The 19,970-nt window shown below is 38.5% G+C and overlaps 1 protein-coding gene and 1 long non-coding RNA gene across 3 annotated transcripts in view; one reads left to right on the top strand and one right to left on the bottom strand.

The window, feature by feature from the left end:
- Window positions 1-3,991: 3,991 nt before the first annotated feature.
- Window positions 3,992-19,970, bottom strand: part of LOC111255445 (uncharacterized) — a 45,509-nt gene continuing 29,530 nt past the window's right edge. The window contains exons 7-10 of the mRNA XM_022817412.2: window positions 10,928-10,998; window positions 10,305-10,535; window positions 4,623-4,764; window positions 3,992-4,357 (exon numbers count right to left, since the gene is read on the bottom strand). Of these exons, the coding sequence (XP_022673147.2) occupies window positions 4,146-4,357; window positions 4,623-4,764; window positions 10,305-10,535; window positions 10,928-10,998 (656 nt within the window). The 3' untranslated portion in view covers window positions 3,992-4,145. The remainder of the gene's footprint in view (window positions 4,358-4,622; window positions 4,765-10,304; window positions 10,536-10,927; window positions 10,999-19,970) is intronic.
- On the top strand, window positions 10,767-14,563 carry LOC147758571 (uncharacterized). Of its 2 annotated transcripts, XR_015328991.1 has the most exons (3): window positions 10,767-10,871; window positions 10,993-11,026; window positions 13,688-14,563. It is a non-coding gene; the product is annotated as an uncharacterized LOC147758571 (long non-coding RNA). The 2 variants fall into 2 exon arrangements; XR_015328990.1 differs by lacking the exon at window positions 10,767-10,871 and having other exon boundaries at window positions 10,900-11,026.

Here is a 19,970-nt window from a genome sequence, read left to right as displayed (position 1 = left end):
GATACAATTCAGATGCGCTAACAAAGCGTTCAGCTAAAGTCGGGAAACGGCAGCTCTAAAAAAGGATTAAATTTAGCGTATGTAATAATGTTGAAAGAATTTCAACGTTACTACTGCGAACAACCGAATGCAGATTCGGTTACGTACAAATACTATCCTTTAATAATAATAAATAAAGGCGCTCTTTATAGAAAACCGAAGATCTCATAACGAATAAATATTATGCAAATATTTTTTTGGTAATATGACTGTTGTTCTATACCATTAAGTGGATAAGTGTTTGTGAATAGATATGTGAGTAACTGATGACCACTTTAAAGACAAATATAAACATTTTTGAAAGCTTTCGTACACAGCTGCTTGCCTTAAAAAATAATGCCTATAATAAAAGCGACATGTGTTGAAAAATCGGTTTCATGCTCGAATATGAAAACAAAGGTTATGGACTTGTATGTAAGTCTGAAAAACACACTTCATTTTTGAACACTTTTATCAACAAGAGTTAATAATTTGCAAAACAGGATTCTTTTTGCGAACTCTATGCAATAGTAAGTAAAAATATGTTTTTACAGTGCGTAGCTGCCTAATGCTTCTTTGCTGATTAAATTTTGCAAATGCACAATTGAGGATATTTATATAGGCGTATGAGGCACCTGCCACAGCATTACGGGATTACTTGAGCATGACACTGGAGGAAATTAACTATAATAGTAAGGTATTGGAAGGTATCACTGTAAAGCAGTGTGATCGAATTAGCGAGATATGAGAATAAGATAACGCTATAGAGTAATAGAATAACTCAGACTATGTAGTAAGTACCTAAGCGATCGAAGGGCTTTAACGAGAAATTGCAACGGAGTAGCAAGATTAACTGGGACGAAAAAACCAGAAATACTCCTTCAGGGTGATAAAATAATTGCAACGAATTTAAACTTTGACCTTGAGTATAGATGAACTAGACCTAAACTTGACTTGAACTTAACTGACGTCAGTGAAAATTTGAAATAGTTAAAAGCAACATTTTCGAAACAAAGTGTGAGACATCTTGTGATTTACGTTCCCAAGTATAATATATTTAAACAAATGTGGTATAAATTTATTTGCGTTTCAATTGCAAAATATTTCGGAATACTTAGAGAAGCGAGCGTCAATATTTTTGACGAAATCAACCATTTCGTGTCTAAATGAATGAATACTGTTAGCTAACAGTCCCGTGATCTCATTGTAAGAAACTTAATCGGTAGACTACATGTAAAAAAAAAAAGCTAAAATTGGAAGAACAACAGATATATAAAAATACGACATAAAGAAACAAAAGCTATCGGTTTGTGCCACTGAAAAATAAGATGAACTTATCTGCAGCTCGTGTGAATTTTCCTGCTGCGAGATCTGAAAGTAGGTATTGCTTATGGTTGTTTACGATTGTTCTGTATGCTCGTTTCACTTTCGACAAACTGGACAAACATGTAAATTATAGCAGGGGCTATTTCTTGACGAGCGAATAACAAAGGAGTTATTGATGTTTTGGATAAAAATAAATACAATTTGCGTGTGTGTTCATAATTAAAACAAAGAACGAAGATGAAGCTGAGCTATCCTCAACAAGTGAAAATACCAATATAAAATAAATGAAAATGCGCACCGTTGGCCTTATGTGAAACGTTAAGGTCTCACTGTTCAGGTGCATTGACCTTGAGACGTCATGCCGATGATTGCAATAATCTATGCAACAGTAGTAACCGTTACGACACAATTTATTGTATTTTTGCTATCGACATAATTATCAGTATAACTGCAATCGCATGGGCTACGTTGGTGGGCAAATAGTTATTTAATATCGGTCTCACTTCAAATAATGCGCCTTCTTTATTCCGTGGTGTTTCCATCTCTGATAAACAAGTTTATTAAAAATCGCCTGAGGTTTGATAAAATTGATCGATCTGGCAACATCTGTTCATTGATTTAACATTGCAAAGGCATCCACGTATAAAGTTTTAATTAATTTATATGAATCAATTAACTGTTTTTGTCGTCAGTTATTTTGTGGCCTCCGGTAAAGCATGTCTTCGAAATTCAATTTTATCATAGCTGTCCAAACCGTTTTAGCCAGTCGAAAAGCTCGAATACTATTTAAATTATATAAAAAAATAACAATATATAGGCAGATATATGTTCAATGCACTCTCCTTTATAGTTTACACTTTGAAGCGCCGGATCTGCTTCGTTTGTTTCAGAAAGTGATTGAAGCGTGTCGACCAAATCGGGCATTGTCGTGAAGTAACCACACTGTGCACTATCGATTATAATATCGCACATCTATGAGGCTCGTCAGGGATTTAAAATATGTGGGAACATCGTCGGTTTCATTTTCAAGAGATATCTCATAAGCGAGTGAAAATAGTAGGCTTAAACCCGTATCTAACTGGCTTTGCCCAAAAAGTCCTTTTCTCTCCCTCTCGAGTATTTCTCATGTACTGTACTGACTCTACGATGCCTGGTCTACGGTGATAGCACACGCTGAAGCGCTCTTTTTGCTGGTAATAGTTGCGCAAATCGTTTGCAGAGTACGCAACACGGGCTTTCATCTGTCCTACACTCAGTTCGTGACGAGCTAATTTTTTTGCTTCTCTTCTTGACCTCAAGTGTTTTTCGTTACTACCTTATAATACGTACTTCAAGGAATCCTATACTGGGCTGATCGAAAGTATATTGCCTACACTGTGTTTTGCTCAAAACCGTCGGGAACAAATCGTAGGTCCATTTGAAGTTCTGAGGTGTACTCACCCACTTTTGAGAAGCAGAAACTTAATTATTGGACGATTTATTGTCTCTAAACTCATTATTGACCGATGACGACAGTGCATCAGTTCGTGGTTATAGTGCAGCAAAAATCTTCAGTGGAAATTTTACGTGTACATTTTTGCACACAGCTCCCGACATTCTCAAATTTGGGAGGGAGACTTCTATCTACTATTCCCACAGACAAGGACAAGTTGAGACGTCCGTAAACCCACAGCCATTTAACTAACAAAACACATCGTTCCAAAAGGCAACATATAATGCTTCGCTTCACGATCGCTAACCTGCTCTTTGGTCTGACTTTTCAGTGAATTAAGTAATGTAAGAGTAACCGTAAACTAAGGGGAGAAAAATCGATCATCAAAATAATCATTATTGCTTTAGATAAAGAACGTGACAAAATGCTCTTAATAGAAGAATGACAATGAAAGAAGATTCGTCACTTTCCTCGGTTATGTTTCCTCTATTATAAAATAACTTTGCCACGAATGAAGGGTCGACATAACAATAAATAGAAACAATAGATAGATAAAAGCGTAAATTAATAATTCTGGGCTTAGAAAAAGATGTCCCAGTTTTGACGATGTCCGATATCTGAGTAATACATAATGGTTAAAAGATCTTCTAGTAGCTATGACCTAAATTATTTCATTATCAAAGTAATGCTGGCTAAAATGGGTACAAAAAGTACCGTTCGATAGAGTTATGTTGTTATAACTTTTCCATCCAACTGCCCCACCATTATTATGTTTCCTTAAATTTATATCATGGGTTATTGAAACGAAGCAAGAGTGAACTCTCATACATTAGTAACTCTGTAACTTACCAAAAACTTTAAAGCATTAAAAGGCTCAATGTTCCGACAGGTAAATTATAGCAAATACAAATTTTTTTTTTTATTACATTATACAATTGAATAAACAGCGTATACCTCATGCGAAAAGATGAGATGACAGAATAGTCAGAAAAAGAATCCCGAAGCTTTTACCGGTGATGCTCTAAAGAACGAACATCTTCAGTAGTAAAAGACTAAACAACCGTCCTGTTTGTTAGATTTGTGTGCGATCTATATACATACATCCAATGTGTCTACACTGAGCGAAACTGATTTTCCTAAATCTGTTCAGATTTGTATTATAATATAGCGTGCACACATACGCTCGCGTGCAAACAAAAAAAAGAACAGCACGTATTACTTTCTAAATAGATTTAAACGTAATAAAGATTTATTTTACAACTGTACATAGAAAACTTGTCGTTGGTAATATTCGTTGGAAAGCCAATTAGACAATCGATTCATCGAACGATTTCGGCATCGTCAATATTAATCCAATAATAAATAGCGTTTACCCGTAATATCTACCATAACCAAAACCGCGTCCATAACCGCCGTACGGGCGGCCGTACCCGCCGTAACCCCCGTATCTGCGGCCATAACCTCCGTATATGCGGCTATAACCGCGATATCTGCCGCCATAACCACCGTAGCCGAATTGGGCGGCCACAGTCGCCACGAGGCCGAGTACAAGAAGAAGGGCAAGTAGTTTGACCATCATTCCTATAGAGAGAAGCACGAAAAGCAAAAGCGTTTATAGTGGGAACTGACTGTTTAAAATTAATTTTCAATCGTAAAAATGTTGCATTGATATATGCATTGAGAAACCCGTGGACACATAGCGTCTCGCTTATATGGTACGCCCAGAAACACACCTTTGCCTGTTTGTTCACAATGGTACGAGATGATTGTAAGTGATTATAAGCGCAGAGTATTCATGCCTTAAGCAAAATGCTCAATTAAACGATAAGTTAAAAGGAAAACTTACTTTTAGCGGTGAATGCCTGCGACACAACTCGGGAATGACTTTGCAATGATCGCGAGGCCATATTTATGTTCGCGCACCGACTATTTCCCTCGCCGCTGCCCCGAAGAGTCCGGCACAACTGACTCCGATAGATTCTCGGTTGTTATGCCAATTTCTGATTCGTCAGGGATTCTCTACGTAAAGAGCAATTCGGTGACGTCACTCAAAGGCCGAAGAGAAGGTAAGCCAATATTTACCGAATGGGTACAATGATCCAACACTAATAAAATGTCACCCCCTTCATTGGGTGCATCACGTTTTTGTGTGCACATACAATTCGCATTTAAAAAACAGAATTTACTTTACCGATTAAGCGAATAAAATTTACCAATAAAACATAGCTTTTTTTTTAACAATTATTGAACATTTTCGAAATATACCAGTTGAAAACTTCTTCGCTTCACATTCGTTTTTCTTCCAGTACGAAATTTATCCTAGAAGTGCAAAATTCGTTGGGGAAAACTGTATTAAGCAAACAGTTAAAGCACAACGTATCTTTCAATAGTAACAATTCTTATTTGATATTATTGCCATATTCTTTTGCTTGGCGATCTCATGAGAAACGTTCTTTGGTAGATATCAAGGTTTATTAAATTAAAGTTTATTTAAGAACTGGAAAAAAAACTAGCGAAAAGATACATCACCCTCCTTAGTGCCTTCTTTCCAAGATGCCAATGTAGGTTATTGAAACTGGTGTTTTAATTTTTGCAATGATTGCGACCGTGTTACTGTCGCTGGAGCATATAATTAAACATTCGGGCAAAAATTATATAAAGCGATACTAGGTATATTTTGTATTGCTATCGATATATCTACAGCCTGGTAGTAGAGAGAACGTAGACATATCTGTGGGTGAGAAGACGTTTCAAGCTTTCTTCTAGACTTCTTTCTATTTACGCTATCAACTGTCCTTAATTCTAAAATTTAGCCAACGGATAGAGATATAACAATTTTGAGAAAACTCAAATACGTTTGAAACGTTGCATACAACATATAAAATACTGGTGGTCTACGTTTATTACACAAGCTGAACCTTGAACATGAGGAACATTTAAATTACGCGTTGCTAGCGGACGAAACTTGACTGGTATATACTCCAGTCATTTTGTGTGAAATCATCAAAGAAAATTGGTTAAACTTACTCCAGGACAAACGAGCTCAGACGGGGAAATACCTTTTAGTCTAAAAAATCAACACTCAATCGTCAAGTTTTTATTCCATGGAAGTTACAGTGTTGCGAAAATTCATCGACGATCGGTGAAAACATTAGGCAAAGAGACCTTGAGGGGAAGCACAGTACGTGAATCGTGTGGACGTTTCAAAAATTCAGATTGGAACGTTGAAGATTAGTCAGATAGTGACCAGATGTCGGGACCTGAAGGACAAGAACGCATTACTGCAGTCGAGGATGCTTTTTACGAAAACAGAGCTAGAAATGTGTGTGCTGTATTCCACGTGTAACTTGCGGAACCTTCGTCAACTAAAAACACTTCTGAAGCATAGACGAGGGATGGCTGAATTAGTTCCTGTACTGAGCATAGAAACATCCAAAATTGCTTTCGACTCGCTAATTTTTCTGATTCAGGTCCGTATGATTATGTAAGGCTTTCCATGGCCTACAAAGGGCAGCTGGCATATCGAACCTTTAATTTATTTCGAGAATCTATAGATAAGAAATGAAATTACATATCGAAACTCTAGTGAAGGCTTATGGCTGTCGAGAAGCTGTAGAAGCGTTAGGTCAAATGTATTAAATGTACAAAAGTGTGCTTCTAATGCATATCAAAAATGATCATTCTGGCTTAACTAGTTCCAAAATTATTCAATTTTAAAGACTTACCAGGTTGCTTGTAGTAGTCTAATATAAATGGCAGATATTTATTATTTACTGCGATAGCTTACAAATATGATAAGAACAGGGAACACTACACGTCGGAGACTAACCGAGATAGTGATATTATGCATTGGATTCGTTAATTTACCGCTAGCCGTCCATCGTAGTATCTGCCGCTATAACCGCCGAAGCTACCGTAATGACGTTGCTGCATCTGCCATAAGCATCATGACCCTATCGAAGATAATCGACTTTGTAACGAAATCTGTGAAATCGTACAAACACACCGGCGACAGCACAGAGACCATGAGTAACGCGAGTGCCGTGTGCATTCATTGTTACTGTTAGAAGGGCAAATCGGTTTAGAAGTTGGTACTGTTGACATAAATTAGATCTGCTTTTGAATAATTGCGCCTGAATAAAGAGCAAGTTTAAGAGCGACAATTCGTTCTTCTAAAACCATTTTTTTCCGAGAGACTCAGATATCCTCAGATACATTATAGTTGGTGGCTTGCAACGAGGGTGAACAGTGAATATGTCTACGACGACATGTAACTGTTAACGAATATAAGGCACAAAGACAATGCCCAACTAACGAGGGCATATTTTGTAACCAAGTTGCTGCTGATACCATTGAAGTTGAACAAAAGACGTGACGCTTTAAGAATGCCATTCTTAAGTTTTCTAGTAAATATTGCCGACTAGATCAAAGTCGCTCAGCTTTAATTTGCTGGAACTTATTGTCGTTATTGTTATCGCGTTAACTAGCTACAGTTACTTAGCTACAAGGTTCTGAGTCGTTAGCGTACACTCACGCGCCCGAAAAGCTTTTTATTTTTCGCCCAACTATTATCCTCGCAGATCCTTGTGGGCTTCAGCACTCGGTGACTAACAGCCGCAAAAAGCAAACGAAGATCATGGGGATCAGCTCATGCCTTCCATGTTGCTTCAAGTGAAGATGCCGTGCCCATTGATCGTTTTCGCTTTGTTTAAGTGTAATGCTTATAAGCCAGTGTTTCTATATTTATGATCTTCTCTTAAACAAAATCCATGATTGGTCATCTTTTATTATAAGCTGGACAAACTATGCCTGAAGACGAAGGTCAATTGAATAAATGTAACACGTCGTTTTGATTGTACATAATGCAGAATTTCCATACACAGAATCTACAGAATCTCAAGTTTTTTAGAGTTGCACTATCTATAGTCGATGAGATCTATATATTTATGAGGTTAATGTGTGCTGAGCGCCAGTGTTTCCGTAGAACCTATTTTTCGTAAGCAGTTCACAAATTATTAAAATATTACGAATATATTTTCCGTTACGTACCCAGTTGTTGATCCTCTTAAAGTGTTTTTAACTAGTAATTAATAACACACGTTAAGTTATAGTTTATGAATGTGGCTGCTCAGACTCGAACCGTGTACTGGATGTGAGTGTCACACCGTTGATTCCCCCCATCCCCACCCCCATTAGAGACGAAGGTCACGTCACTATTGTAAATTTTTACAGCCGGAGAAGATCCTGATAGATGTAATCTATCAAAGACAAGTAAGGGAGTTGAAAGACATGGATCGTCTCGGATTGTGATTGTTACACTTTAGTCTTATGTGCAACAGAAGACTATATTCCAAATCATTCGTATTTTGTGTCGCCACTCATTTAAACGGCGTTGGGACAAACATGCTAAATGAAATATGCCGAAGCTCTTAGAAGTAAACTTTATACGAGCCTAATTTTTCTAAAAGAATTGAGACATACACATCCAGTTTTCTTCATTTACGCTATATAGCAATAGCGTGTCCAAAGACTTTTCAGTGGTAAAACGTGGAACTTTCAGTGGAAATAATGGACTCGAACTCCGCAATCTGATAACTTCAAAATTATAAAGTAAGATACAACTGCAATAGCGAGCCAACTCCTGAAAGCTCGAGAGGTTTGATAACACCAAAACTTTTCTAGAAGCTGGTAAACTGAAGGCCAGCATGAATTGGCTATGTATGTATTGTTATCGATTCAAGATCATCCCGTGTACAACCTACGATTTGTGCCAGATGTATGACCAATACATACTGTGAGTACTGAAGTTGCGATGTCGTATCCAATGATAAACCGCTTTTCCTCTGTGATTTAAACTCAGTTGCAAATAGCAATACGATTATGTATCATTTTTATATATAAAATAATAGAAAAAGTAATCATTTTTTTACAGCGAATTGCTAGTATACGCCTTGTTAAATTACCTAATTAGAGTTGAAAGAGTGACCCACTCGTCCAGCTATCTATATACGTAAGAATTAAGATCCCGAGCAGCAGCTCAACGTAGCTATCGGAAAACAAAACGCAATCATAGGAAATATAAGGTTTGTTGTTGTTTTCGTATTTAGCGGAAAAACCCGCTCAGACCGATCTAAAGTATACACGAGACAGAACCAACGTGGAAATAAAGGCGTTCCTTGTCGTTCTGTTCAACCTTTCGCCTGAGAAGCGGAAGTTTTTTCTTCTGCGAACACTCTTTCGGACGGTGCTCTAATGCTGCGTTTGTCAGAAAACGTCGAGCTAGATATTGTCAGTCTGATTTTGATGCGTGCATTTTGTCAGTCCGCGTCAATTGTATTTGAATTTTGACAACAATAATCTTACAGTTGACACATCTTGAGATGTTTCTAAGATGACGTGATATATCGGTGACGTCCGATTCTGGAAGGGTGCGTTTACTCTGACAAACCACACAAGGGAAATTTCATCGATGTCTGCATTCGAGATGTAAGTATTTACGAAGCGACCACCCAACGAATTACCGTCGACTCCCCAACAGCATCAAACAATCTAGTAAACGAGCGAGAGACATTCGCTCATAACTGTGGTCTTAGACAATATTGCGTGTGTATGGAATAATATGAAGGTTTTCGCACGTATATGTACTGTACACTTGGGGGTAGTGTCTAATAGGCGTCATTTTCCAAAGCTATTGTTCGAATTTGCCTGTTTAATGTTTCGTATGCCATCACAAAGACCATGTATCATCGTTCTACTAGTAATCCATGAGCAGGCAAAATAAAAAATCTATACTGCACGATCTTTGTACTTTAATAAATTGTTATCCAATTATTATGACGATATTCTGTATATTCGCATTTGTGTTAACCGTCAAAGATTTCACCTGAATGGAGACAGGAGATATGTGACCTATTGTTGTATCAGGGCGAAGCTATTGTTGTTGTTGTTGCCAAGCGGTACTAACAAAGATGGCCGCACCCCTATAACGCACGAGCTGCATGACACAGATTATTAAGTGTATCTTTTTCGATCTAGTCTTGTTCTCCAAATTGTTGACAAATAGCCAATCTTATCGAAAAATCTAGATAATAAAAAAATATTCAGTACAGTACTGTTTTCTTTTATTCAGCTCATGAGAGCGCAGAAAATATTACTTATCACGGGAACAATCATTATCAAGCGTGTTATACATCGCCAACCCCTCTGAACGGCCCTCAAAACAGTAATCTATAAACAATAGGGTGAGACACGTGTGCTTCGGCCACTTCTGAACAATATAATTATCAGTTATATGCATTGCACACTTCTGTGTAGATCTTAATCGTTGTTAGACGTTGCTAGTTTCTAGTCCGCTTAAATTTATTGGGAAAAACCTCACTGAGAATACCTAATAGAATAAAAAGGCTAAGGGTCACTTGTGCACACAAGCGCAGTGTCGATTTATTACAGATTGTACATGCGAATGAATGAATTTCGGCGCTTTCTACGTCATCAATAATTTTTGGCTTTGGCAAGTAGCGACTGCTCAATTGTAGGATGCGCGAATGTAGCCTCTGCCAAATCCTGGACCATATATGGCAAATGCCCTATATCCACCATTAAATATACGGCCGAAACCCTCAAAGCTTCCGCCAAATATACGACCGTATCCATTGTAGCCTCCGCGACCGAATCCACCAAAATTAAGCTGAGCGCTGGCCGCAGCGATAAGGCCTAGCACGGCGATAACAACGGGGAGCTTGCCATTCATTTTTACTGCCTGAAAGAACAACAGAGGAAAGTTGAGCATACAACAAATTAGATACGAGTCCTCCGTCCTAATCGTGTGGCGTTTTTTTACTAGCTATCGAAAAAATGATGCGGTCTTGCGTTGAAACTTTTGCATAGGTGGCCCTTGGCCTATTTGACCGAATTCTCTGATTAATAGCAACAATATTGAACATTCTGGGGTCAATGCTAACATAGAAAGAACAGGACGTTTTCGAGCCGATACTAATGGTTTAAAGCTGCTATGGACAGTCTGGATCTACCTGCTTGAGTGCTTGTGCGTTCGAATCATACTTTTTGCAGAGCGACAACGAACCTATATATACTAGTGAGTGAGCAAGTTGTGGGGTTTACGTTATAAACATATTGGGCGAGGGTACTCACCACGAAGAAGCCGTCGTCCGATAGCTTTAGGTAACCTTTCCTTGCCATTTCATCGGACTTTTCAGGAGGATCTGTTGATGACAAAAGACCAAGAAGAACGTGAGTACCATCCGGCTATGACGACTAAAAATTTTACGCTGTATCCATATCTTCTGTGTGAGGGGAGCTGCAGAGAAGGACTTGCCATGCTTCAAGCGTTTGTAACGACAACATAAACAACAGGAATGATGGCAAACTAACGAGAGCTGGCTCTCAATTTTTAGGCTCAACTTAATTCCGGCCTTTTCCTTCAATGCGTGAACGTGCAATGCACGTGGTTGTGATGTTCCGACGTGATATTATAAAGCAGCAGTACGATATTCATTAGTCGTATTCAGAATACTGCAGCCTGTACTTCATCTCTGTTTCTAGTAATAGAACTAATCGAACACACCTATGAGAAGTTAACATAAGTTAACAAACATAATTGCTGTAAATGATCACACTTCGCAAATGGTTCTGCATGGATGGGTCCTAACCTCTGAACGTATAGTGTGGTTAGAATAATGTGAACATGTGCATGTTTCCTTTTGATTTCTGTGTGTCTTTTAACATTTTTTTTTCTAAGTTGCTGCAATTATTATGCAATGCAATTTGTTTACTTGGGTAATAACAGTATATAAAGTTAGCGAATGTATGTTTCTACTATTATGGCAGAAAGTTGTTACTGTAGAATAGTAACTGATTTATACAAACACGAATATATATATATATATATATATATAGGTACTGCTTGAATATTAACGAGGTCAATGGGCTGAGTGTCAGGTTAATTCTATGAATAAATGGGCTATCTCGCAAAGGCGTCATCCGTAACCTTCCCTTGCCCAAATGAATATAATGATCTCCGTAACGTTATCGTGAGCACAACTTGTGGTGTAGATTCGAATCCAGGCACAGACACACGGTTCGTTTCGTGCTGGAAGCCAGCCGTCTGATAAGATGCCGATCGGTAACGGTGGACGTAAAACACGAAGCATAGAGATGAACAGCATAGTCGCGAAATCCATCATTAAACATCTAGCAAATACACCATACAAGGCAACCTTATGAGAGCACTATATAACATGTTAGAAGTTACACACAATTGCTAAAGCATTCAATGTCAAGTTATCCATCAACTGCTCAATAAAAACAATGAGTTCTGTCAGACACGACGAGAAGCCTAAATTTACTTCACTTTATATCATTTTCAACCTTGTTGATTCACTCCAATGTGTTTTTGGACGATCGATCGGTCGGTCGGTCGTCGATGCCAGCACTGATCCTCGTTTTAAGTGATGATCGAAAATATCAGTACTCTACTCTACAAAAAAAAACAGAAAAGTTTTCTTTAAAAATGACTGGTCTCGATCAATGAAGCATTTTAAGCTATTGTTTCAATATTGTCAATGAAATAACGGTACGTTTGTTGCTTAGATGCGTCTTAATTTCTAATTCGAGAATTATTGCAAGTCTTAGCTGATGTACCCAGTAGGCTGGCATCTAGAAAATTCAGGGAAGTTCAGCGAAAAAACTCTTTTTTTTCATATATATATATATATATATGGTTGGGCACAATGTTTGCGAATAGTGGGCAAGTTTTTAAGCAAAAAACCCATAAACTCTAAAGGACTAAAGGAGCGGATCTAACTGTACAATACATATGTAACCAGGACATCATTTGTTAAATATCTAACGACTCTTGGCCCAGTGTGTATATTATGTCGCGCCCCATATATCATGTGACGTTCAATCAAGATTTCTTATTATAGATCTGTTGCCTATTAAATATCCAAAAATCTTAGGAAATAATCTGTCAAGTGAGTGAAACCCTTCAGATTCTAAAGCTTGACTTGAAGTCTTCCCTTTTCGCTGCGCAAGCTATATAGGTGAACTTAGGTGTCTAACGTCGTTGCAATTGTCTTCAAATGAAAATACTTTCGGGAAGACACTCATAAACCAAGGTAAAATGATGCGAGATTATTAGTACGGTCGTGTGCTATATAGAATGAGGACGTGGAAAGCAAGACGCACGATTCGGAATTGTAACTCTTTTATTTCAAAACGTTTAGTCATTTACATAATAAGTCTGATTATCATAAATTTACTGTTATCGACTCGGGTAGTGCATGCTGACAATAAAATTGAATATAACAGCCTTTGGACAAAGCGTTGACTGATTAGTCAGATCACGTATGAGGCCTACAGAACACGAAAATGGAATAATTTAATGTCAGATAGTGCCAGGTTATCAAAACAACCATGCTTGGATTAACTACGCTGTTACTGCACCCACGAAAAAACCAATTTATTTATTTATTTTTTTTTATCAAAGCATAACCCAAGCTATTATTTTTGAGGTTAACAATCACATTTGAGTTCAAAATAGTTATCTTGGTAATGATCTAAATGTTAAATTGTAGGTGCTGGCTAAAATACGAACATATGGAAAAGGGATAATTCGACTTCTAGTAGAGCTCACTGTAAATATAATTAACAAAATTGCCAACATGATCGAGAGTTTGCTTTGGTACTCCTTACCGTTAGTTATCGGAGCGCAGATGCCTCGATGGCTCGGAGTAACACAGCGGAATTAATTATCTTGACGATGTATTACGCTACTAGGCTGCAGCTGCATCGCATTTCCTTCTATTAGACTTCTGAAGTTTTACGTGTTCAAGCATCGTCAAAATCGTGTCCAAAGCGATATACGTTTAAACGGTTTTTCCCTTTTTCCAGGATCGGGAGACGATCATCGGGACACCAAGGATATCGTCATTATTTCTGGAAGATACGTGGCGGTGGCAATGACTACGACAGAGGCCAAAAGACAAACCGTCCGCCGCGACAAATCGGACCGGCCAGCGATAACCGCACAATTTCGCCTATTCTAGGCCATCCATGGTCAGGTTTCTTTAGCCGATTTATCAGGCACAGTTATCAAATGTTGTTAAAACCATTCTTCATTGAACGTTCGCTACAGTGATGCCGGGAAAACGGCCGCATCGGTGTCTCTAATCGATAAGTACTGCCGTGAAGTTCTATTCTGCTGCTTATCAAGGAGTTGCCCAAGTTACTTGTTAACGCAGTTAGTCTGTCCGTTATTTTAATTAGAATTCTATTTTTAGATAATAACCTCAATCTTTCTAATTTGAACGCCATTCAATCAAACTTTTAGTAATCATTCCACTGCAAACCAACAAGGACGTGTGACCTTTTACGTGTCTTGATACCCTATATAACAAACTGTGAAACCAAAGTCAATTTCAGGCCTTTATGCGAATTTTAGGACGATTGAAATTGAGTCATCTCGTTGAAACAACGATTAAATATAAGCTACTTCCTGAAGATCCAATATTTAGAGCAGCAATGAGGCTATAAAGCTGCGATACGATAAGGATGTCCAAGGGCTTTGAGATGATAATTTTTAGTCAATACGGCGTTACTATCTGAGCAATTTGTAAGCTTTGCTACGTAAGGCTACACGGGGCCATGGGTACTCGGCAGTTCAATAGCGACAAAAATACCGAACATCAGCTGTGATTTATGAAAACAACAAAGGAAGCTTCGCGTGTTGATAACAAGCCTTCTTATCCCGTTCAATAAAGGAGAGAATCTCACACTTTCGTCACTCGCAATTTTTCTCTATCTAAATTTGTATATCTATGGCTATACGGAAAAGACAGTCAAAGCACCGCGCAGCGTTAGATAAACCAGAGCTTCATTTGATTTGGCCACTAATTGTCGACAGTTATACACGATGAACCAGAGCATTTTTTACTTGCATCGAATCCAATCTATAATCGGATCTATATTGACGGCCCAGGATTACCCGACGTGGGCCTGCCAGAAGCTGTTTAGCAAGCCTTTTAACAAGCGTCCTTGATAGACGTGAACGTAGACTTGCTGTAGGACGTTTGTGAGATACTCAAGTTTTAATATGCAATGTTTTACTTGAACCTCTCTCAGAGGCTGCTTTTACCGATTCATTAGATAAATCAGTAGTAACCAGATTAAAAGCTTTGGCACGTAATAGAGTGCACGCAAACCACTGTAAATAATAAAATGACTTTTGTACAATGATTGAATAATTTACACTTTGAGAATTACAAACGTGAAAAAATTCACAAACGACTCTGTTAGCCATCATAAGAAAAAAAAGGTGTAGGATACAAACATTTGTATATATGCATTTATCCATATAAAATAAGATATACCTATAGATTTCATTGTAATAGTAGTCGTGTGTGACGTTTTCTCGGTATTCTCCAAAGCATATTTTAGCATAAACATAATGTATAATAATCGTCCATATTGATTTATCCCATATGCACAGTGCGAAATAGCTGACTAAATTTTCTTGTTTTAATGTTAAAACACGTTTACCTATCACCCCCCGGCATGTATTTTATAGAAACTTTGCTAAAAATCAGCAGATCAAGTCATTTACGCAGTCTCCCAACGTTCAGCCAGAAATTTTGTCGCAAATTATGCATCTGAATGCTAGACAACAGCAAATAACGAGCTACATTTATCTGAACCGTACTTTGACATGCTATAAAGGCAGACCAAAGGGATATTATTGGAATCGATATTATTTTTCGATAATTAAACGTAAAACATGGAAGGCGACCAACGTTTACAATAGGCCACTACTATACGCCGACAGCAATGTCAGCTCGCTTAATTAGCTAGCTCACTAACCAGCTTGGCTGACCAAGTGCACTGATTCCATGGATTCTCGATTAGCTATGCCTTCTGATGTGTCCCTTGATTACTAAAACAAATTAAACGAAAGGACCCTATGTACCTATTAGATGGAGGAACGGTCACCGTATTAGCTAGCACTGAATGAACAAATAACTAACTCATAGTTGCCATTCTTCACTGATGGCTCTGTGACTTCTTCAAGGACATGCAGTACCCTCAGGTACGGTAAGCGTCGAAAGTTCTTCATGCATCTACCTGGGCACCTTGCACCCGGTAGCGATAATGACATCTTTCGTTCAGTTTGCCCGTACCGCGGCAGGATAGTGTTACCTAAGCAGGAGAAAACGGATAACTGTGCTAGATGATTTTGGTCTGTCGAGCAGCAAAGCTAGAACGAGAAAGATACAGCGAGAAAAACATCCTGCAGTCATCATTCTTCGTAACCGGCTAGAAATTAAACGACTCTCTTATGGGCCTATTGCTTCCTCTGTACTCTTGATGAACTCCGCAGAACGTAATTGGAGTATACAACAGTGCACGGAATCTCCAGACGCAGTAGGCACAAAAAAACAAGACACTGAACGCTTCCTTATGTCAAGCTCGAACTTTTCGCTTCTTTCGTATATACCAATGCATTGCTCAGACGTCTTCACATAAAATCCTCCACACCACTAAGCAGTTTCTATGGGTCCGATCGGCAAAGTTGGTGGGAGCCGCAATCATGCCCTGCGTTGCCGTCGGTCATTGTCATTTACGATATCTAATAGCGGTACCCCAAAGAAATATTGTTCTCCATCCCTGTGTGCGCTTGTAACATGTACAGCAAGTTGAAAATTATCGAATTAAAAGGAATTGCTTTGTAAAAGGGGTCGGATGCTTTATAGGTAAACTCCCTATATTATCCCACGTAGATATAAATAAATCGTATAGTCAGAACACAACGTTACTGAAGAAGTGAACTATATTAAAGGTCTTAGCGTATTCGAGTAGGGTGCCCTTGATTATCGCATTGAAAGGATCTTAGCCTCATTATCGAATTGATAATACAGATGAGGTGGCGCTATGCTGAGACTATTGCGTATTGAAAGGTTTGAGGATTAATTGTCAAGGCAGACTCGGGAGTAGAGTGCTCCTGTCACTATCAAGTATACAGAAAAACTTCCGAGAAAAGCTCAGATTATACTTGTTCTGATTCATAGAACCGGCATAATATCTTTGAGTTGCTTTAGCCAATTGTTTTAGTTGGTTGCATGCTCAATGACTTTGTGAAATGTCTTTAGGGGTAGAATAAAAAAAAATCTTATTCGACGAGCATTACAGATGTCCCATCTCAATGATGGACTTTTGTATCCTTAGTATTATCAAGACCTTCAAACGTATCTACCTCTTTCGTTGACGGCGATTTTGTAGATATGTCGCAAACTTTTATAGCTCGTTACATTATGTTGTTGCAACGCATTATTCTCAAGAATCTTAAATTAAACGAACGATAACGGCACTCGATATAACGGAGCGGGACGGAACCAAACGCAAATGAAAAACAACAAAGAAAAGGGAAAAACCCAGAAGTGGGGTTTAAGAAAAAATAGTAATTGAGAGGAAGCGTTTCGTTGTATGAATTTATGTGATTATTTATTCGCTGCGCATCGCTGCTACCGTTAATATTGTAGACTCTATAATATTTTTGTCCTTTGTCGCTCCGTGTATTTCCCATTGCGTTTCCTAGACAACCTACTTTCCGTTGGGCATTCATTCATCCTTTCTCTCGTTCGATTCTCCTTCTACACTTCACAGATCGTATCCTCGATTTTAGTGGGCGTGTTTTTAAACAGTACAGACCGTCGTAAACCGTGGCGGTGTCCGCTCAAGGCATCAAGAACGTTGAATGACGTGTTGTACGGCCCACAACTAGTTTTTGCAGGCACTGGGCAACGTCGCGTACATCCGAATCGGGCGCAAAAGAAGGGCAGAATAACCGACAAACTTCGTTACTGTGATCGCTGCTTACATCGGACGCTTTGGCAATGTGAAACATTGACAGCGTAATTGATAATTCGCGCTGGACTTCAGATGGGTTACTTCTGTTTCTGCCACTTCCGCTGATTTACTGTGTTAGTTTAGAAGCAAGGGACGCTCAGTTGGATGGCCACTGTCTATAAGATTCTGGTAATGCCAACGGCTTCTTATTTCTTCTGGGTGTGTCGAAACGTAACGACTATCGACATGAGCGAAAGCAGCAGAACTCGATTCAATCATAATTCTATTGAGGAATAGCTGGCGTCTATTATTTTTAGTATGTATCATTACAAGCGTGATTATGTAACAGCGGCCATATTACACTATAGGGAAAGCACACGGACAACATATGCACACTCAGGTACACCTTGCAAGCACACTAGTTAAATGGAGAAATATCACTTGCCGTAAGAACATTGACACAACAAGCATGTCGGGATGATTCGTAAATCGCGCCTACTGAATATATTTTGGTTGATATTTTAAGAATTAAAGTTTGATATTGTTACTGGACGAAGGTTAGATATGTGTTAGGTAGGCAGTGATCACAACGTAAGAGGTCCTTTTGATTGCGGTTCGGAAACACTGAGCCCTGTCGAGTCCATTATCATTTTATCGCGTGCATCATTTGACAATTGTGCTACTAGTAAATATCACAGTGTTATAACTTCTAATTATTTCTTAATTATCATCCGTTGATATATGTGCAAGTATTGTGCTAACGTTAATCAGCCCATGGCCCCATCAAAAGTAAGGCTCACAAACCTATCAATGAGTTCAGGGAAGTGTCTACTTCTGCGTAAGGTGGAAAAAAAGTTTAGAATCCTTCGTTCACTATAGCTAGTATGCAATTGTGTGAAATAATTGGACGATCGTCCTCTTCGTTTGAGTGCTGAGACAGAGAACAATTTCAGCCCTTAAAGCGGATTTTACTAATTTAAGTCTGAATAATTCAAAATGCCCAATAAAAATCGAAATAATACTAGCGGTAATAACGTTCCCCCAGCAATTAGCAATTCCGTATTAGTTTTTTCAACGGTAACAAAGACGAACTCCTTATCCGGCGTCCAGTTGGATAATGATAATAACAAAGTAGGATTTCTTTCGAAACGACGATATTTATTAAACTCTGCCGCAGTAATTAGGCATTTTACGGTCCCAATATTCTCTAATGCGTGTCTACGCTGTTTTTCTTCTTTGCCTTCGAGCATTTTCACATGCTTTCGTCTATATTTCAATTGATCTTTCTTATTTCTGTGTGTACAATACGAGAGTAAGTCGACTTATCGATTTCTCTTGGCGCCACCGCGCTGTCCGTGGAAAGCTTCGAACAAAAGGACGCATCTACAATTCTGCTCAGAGTTGAGGCAAATCGACACAGTATGTAAGGACAACTGTGCGCCTATCAAAGGCCTGCACTGATTGCACTTTATTATCAACATTTAGCAACATGTGCACATATGGAAAAAATAGTCTCTTTCAGGTGTGAAAACAGCAAGGTTAACTAAAGTAAAGCAGATCAAGTCTTCAATCAGCACTCGTCACTTTTTTTGTCAATGGTTTATTACGAAAAAACTGAGTAAGACAATCATTGAGCTATGGCGACTCGGATTAGATTATTAGTCCGGACAGCGCACCCTACTATTCACACAATTATTATTATTAGTGTTATAATTATTATTTATTTTATTATTATTATTATTATTATTTATAATAATAGTAATATTTATATACAACAGGTGGCTTTGGTGACTAGATGCTTTTTATCATAACGATCTCTCTACTAAGTTAGACGGAAGGCCGGAGTTACATTGAACTGCTGCGATATGGTGGGTATGCACACATTTTGCCGCTTCTTCATGATGGATTTGCTTTGTTTCTCACATGGTTCATTCGTATTTCGCCCAAATATCGGAAGCATGCATGGAACGTATTTGCCGTTTTTAATCTTCCTAAACAACACCTCACTCATATAGAGCTACCGCATAACGCATCGGCTATGGGCAGGAAAAGCATGTTCATTTCCTGGGAACATGCCTCGGTTTAGAGGCTTCCTTTTGTAACATAAGCTGCTAGACAATTCGGAACAGGACCATAGCCTATTATTGCCTTGGTGTTACTTTCCAAATATCCCCAGGCTCGAATTCGTTTCGCGTCGTCACCTAATCACACTCTCTTCTCATGTTGGACATTTTGGAGTTTCACATTGCTGGGATCCATTGCACAGTTACGCGTTGTATAAAAGACGCGCCTTGAAATAGAGATTGCCGGCTGGAAGATTGGATACTCGCTCTAT

Source organism: Varroa destructor, unplaced genomic scaffold (assembly GCF_002443255.2).
Source record: "Varroa destructor unplaced genomic scaffold, Vdes_3.0 BEIS01000001.1, whole genome shotgun sequence".
NCBI classification, from domain to species: Eukaryota; Metazoa; Arthropoda; class Arachnida; order Mesostigmata; family Varroidae; genus Varroa; species Varroa destructor.
Note: the sequence above shows the minus strand (reverse complement) of the source record. Positions and strands in the feature narration are given on the sequence as shown.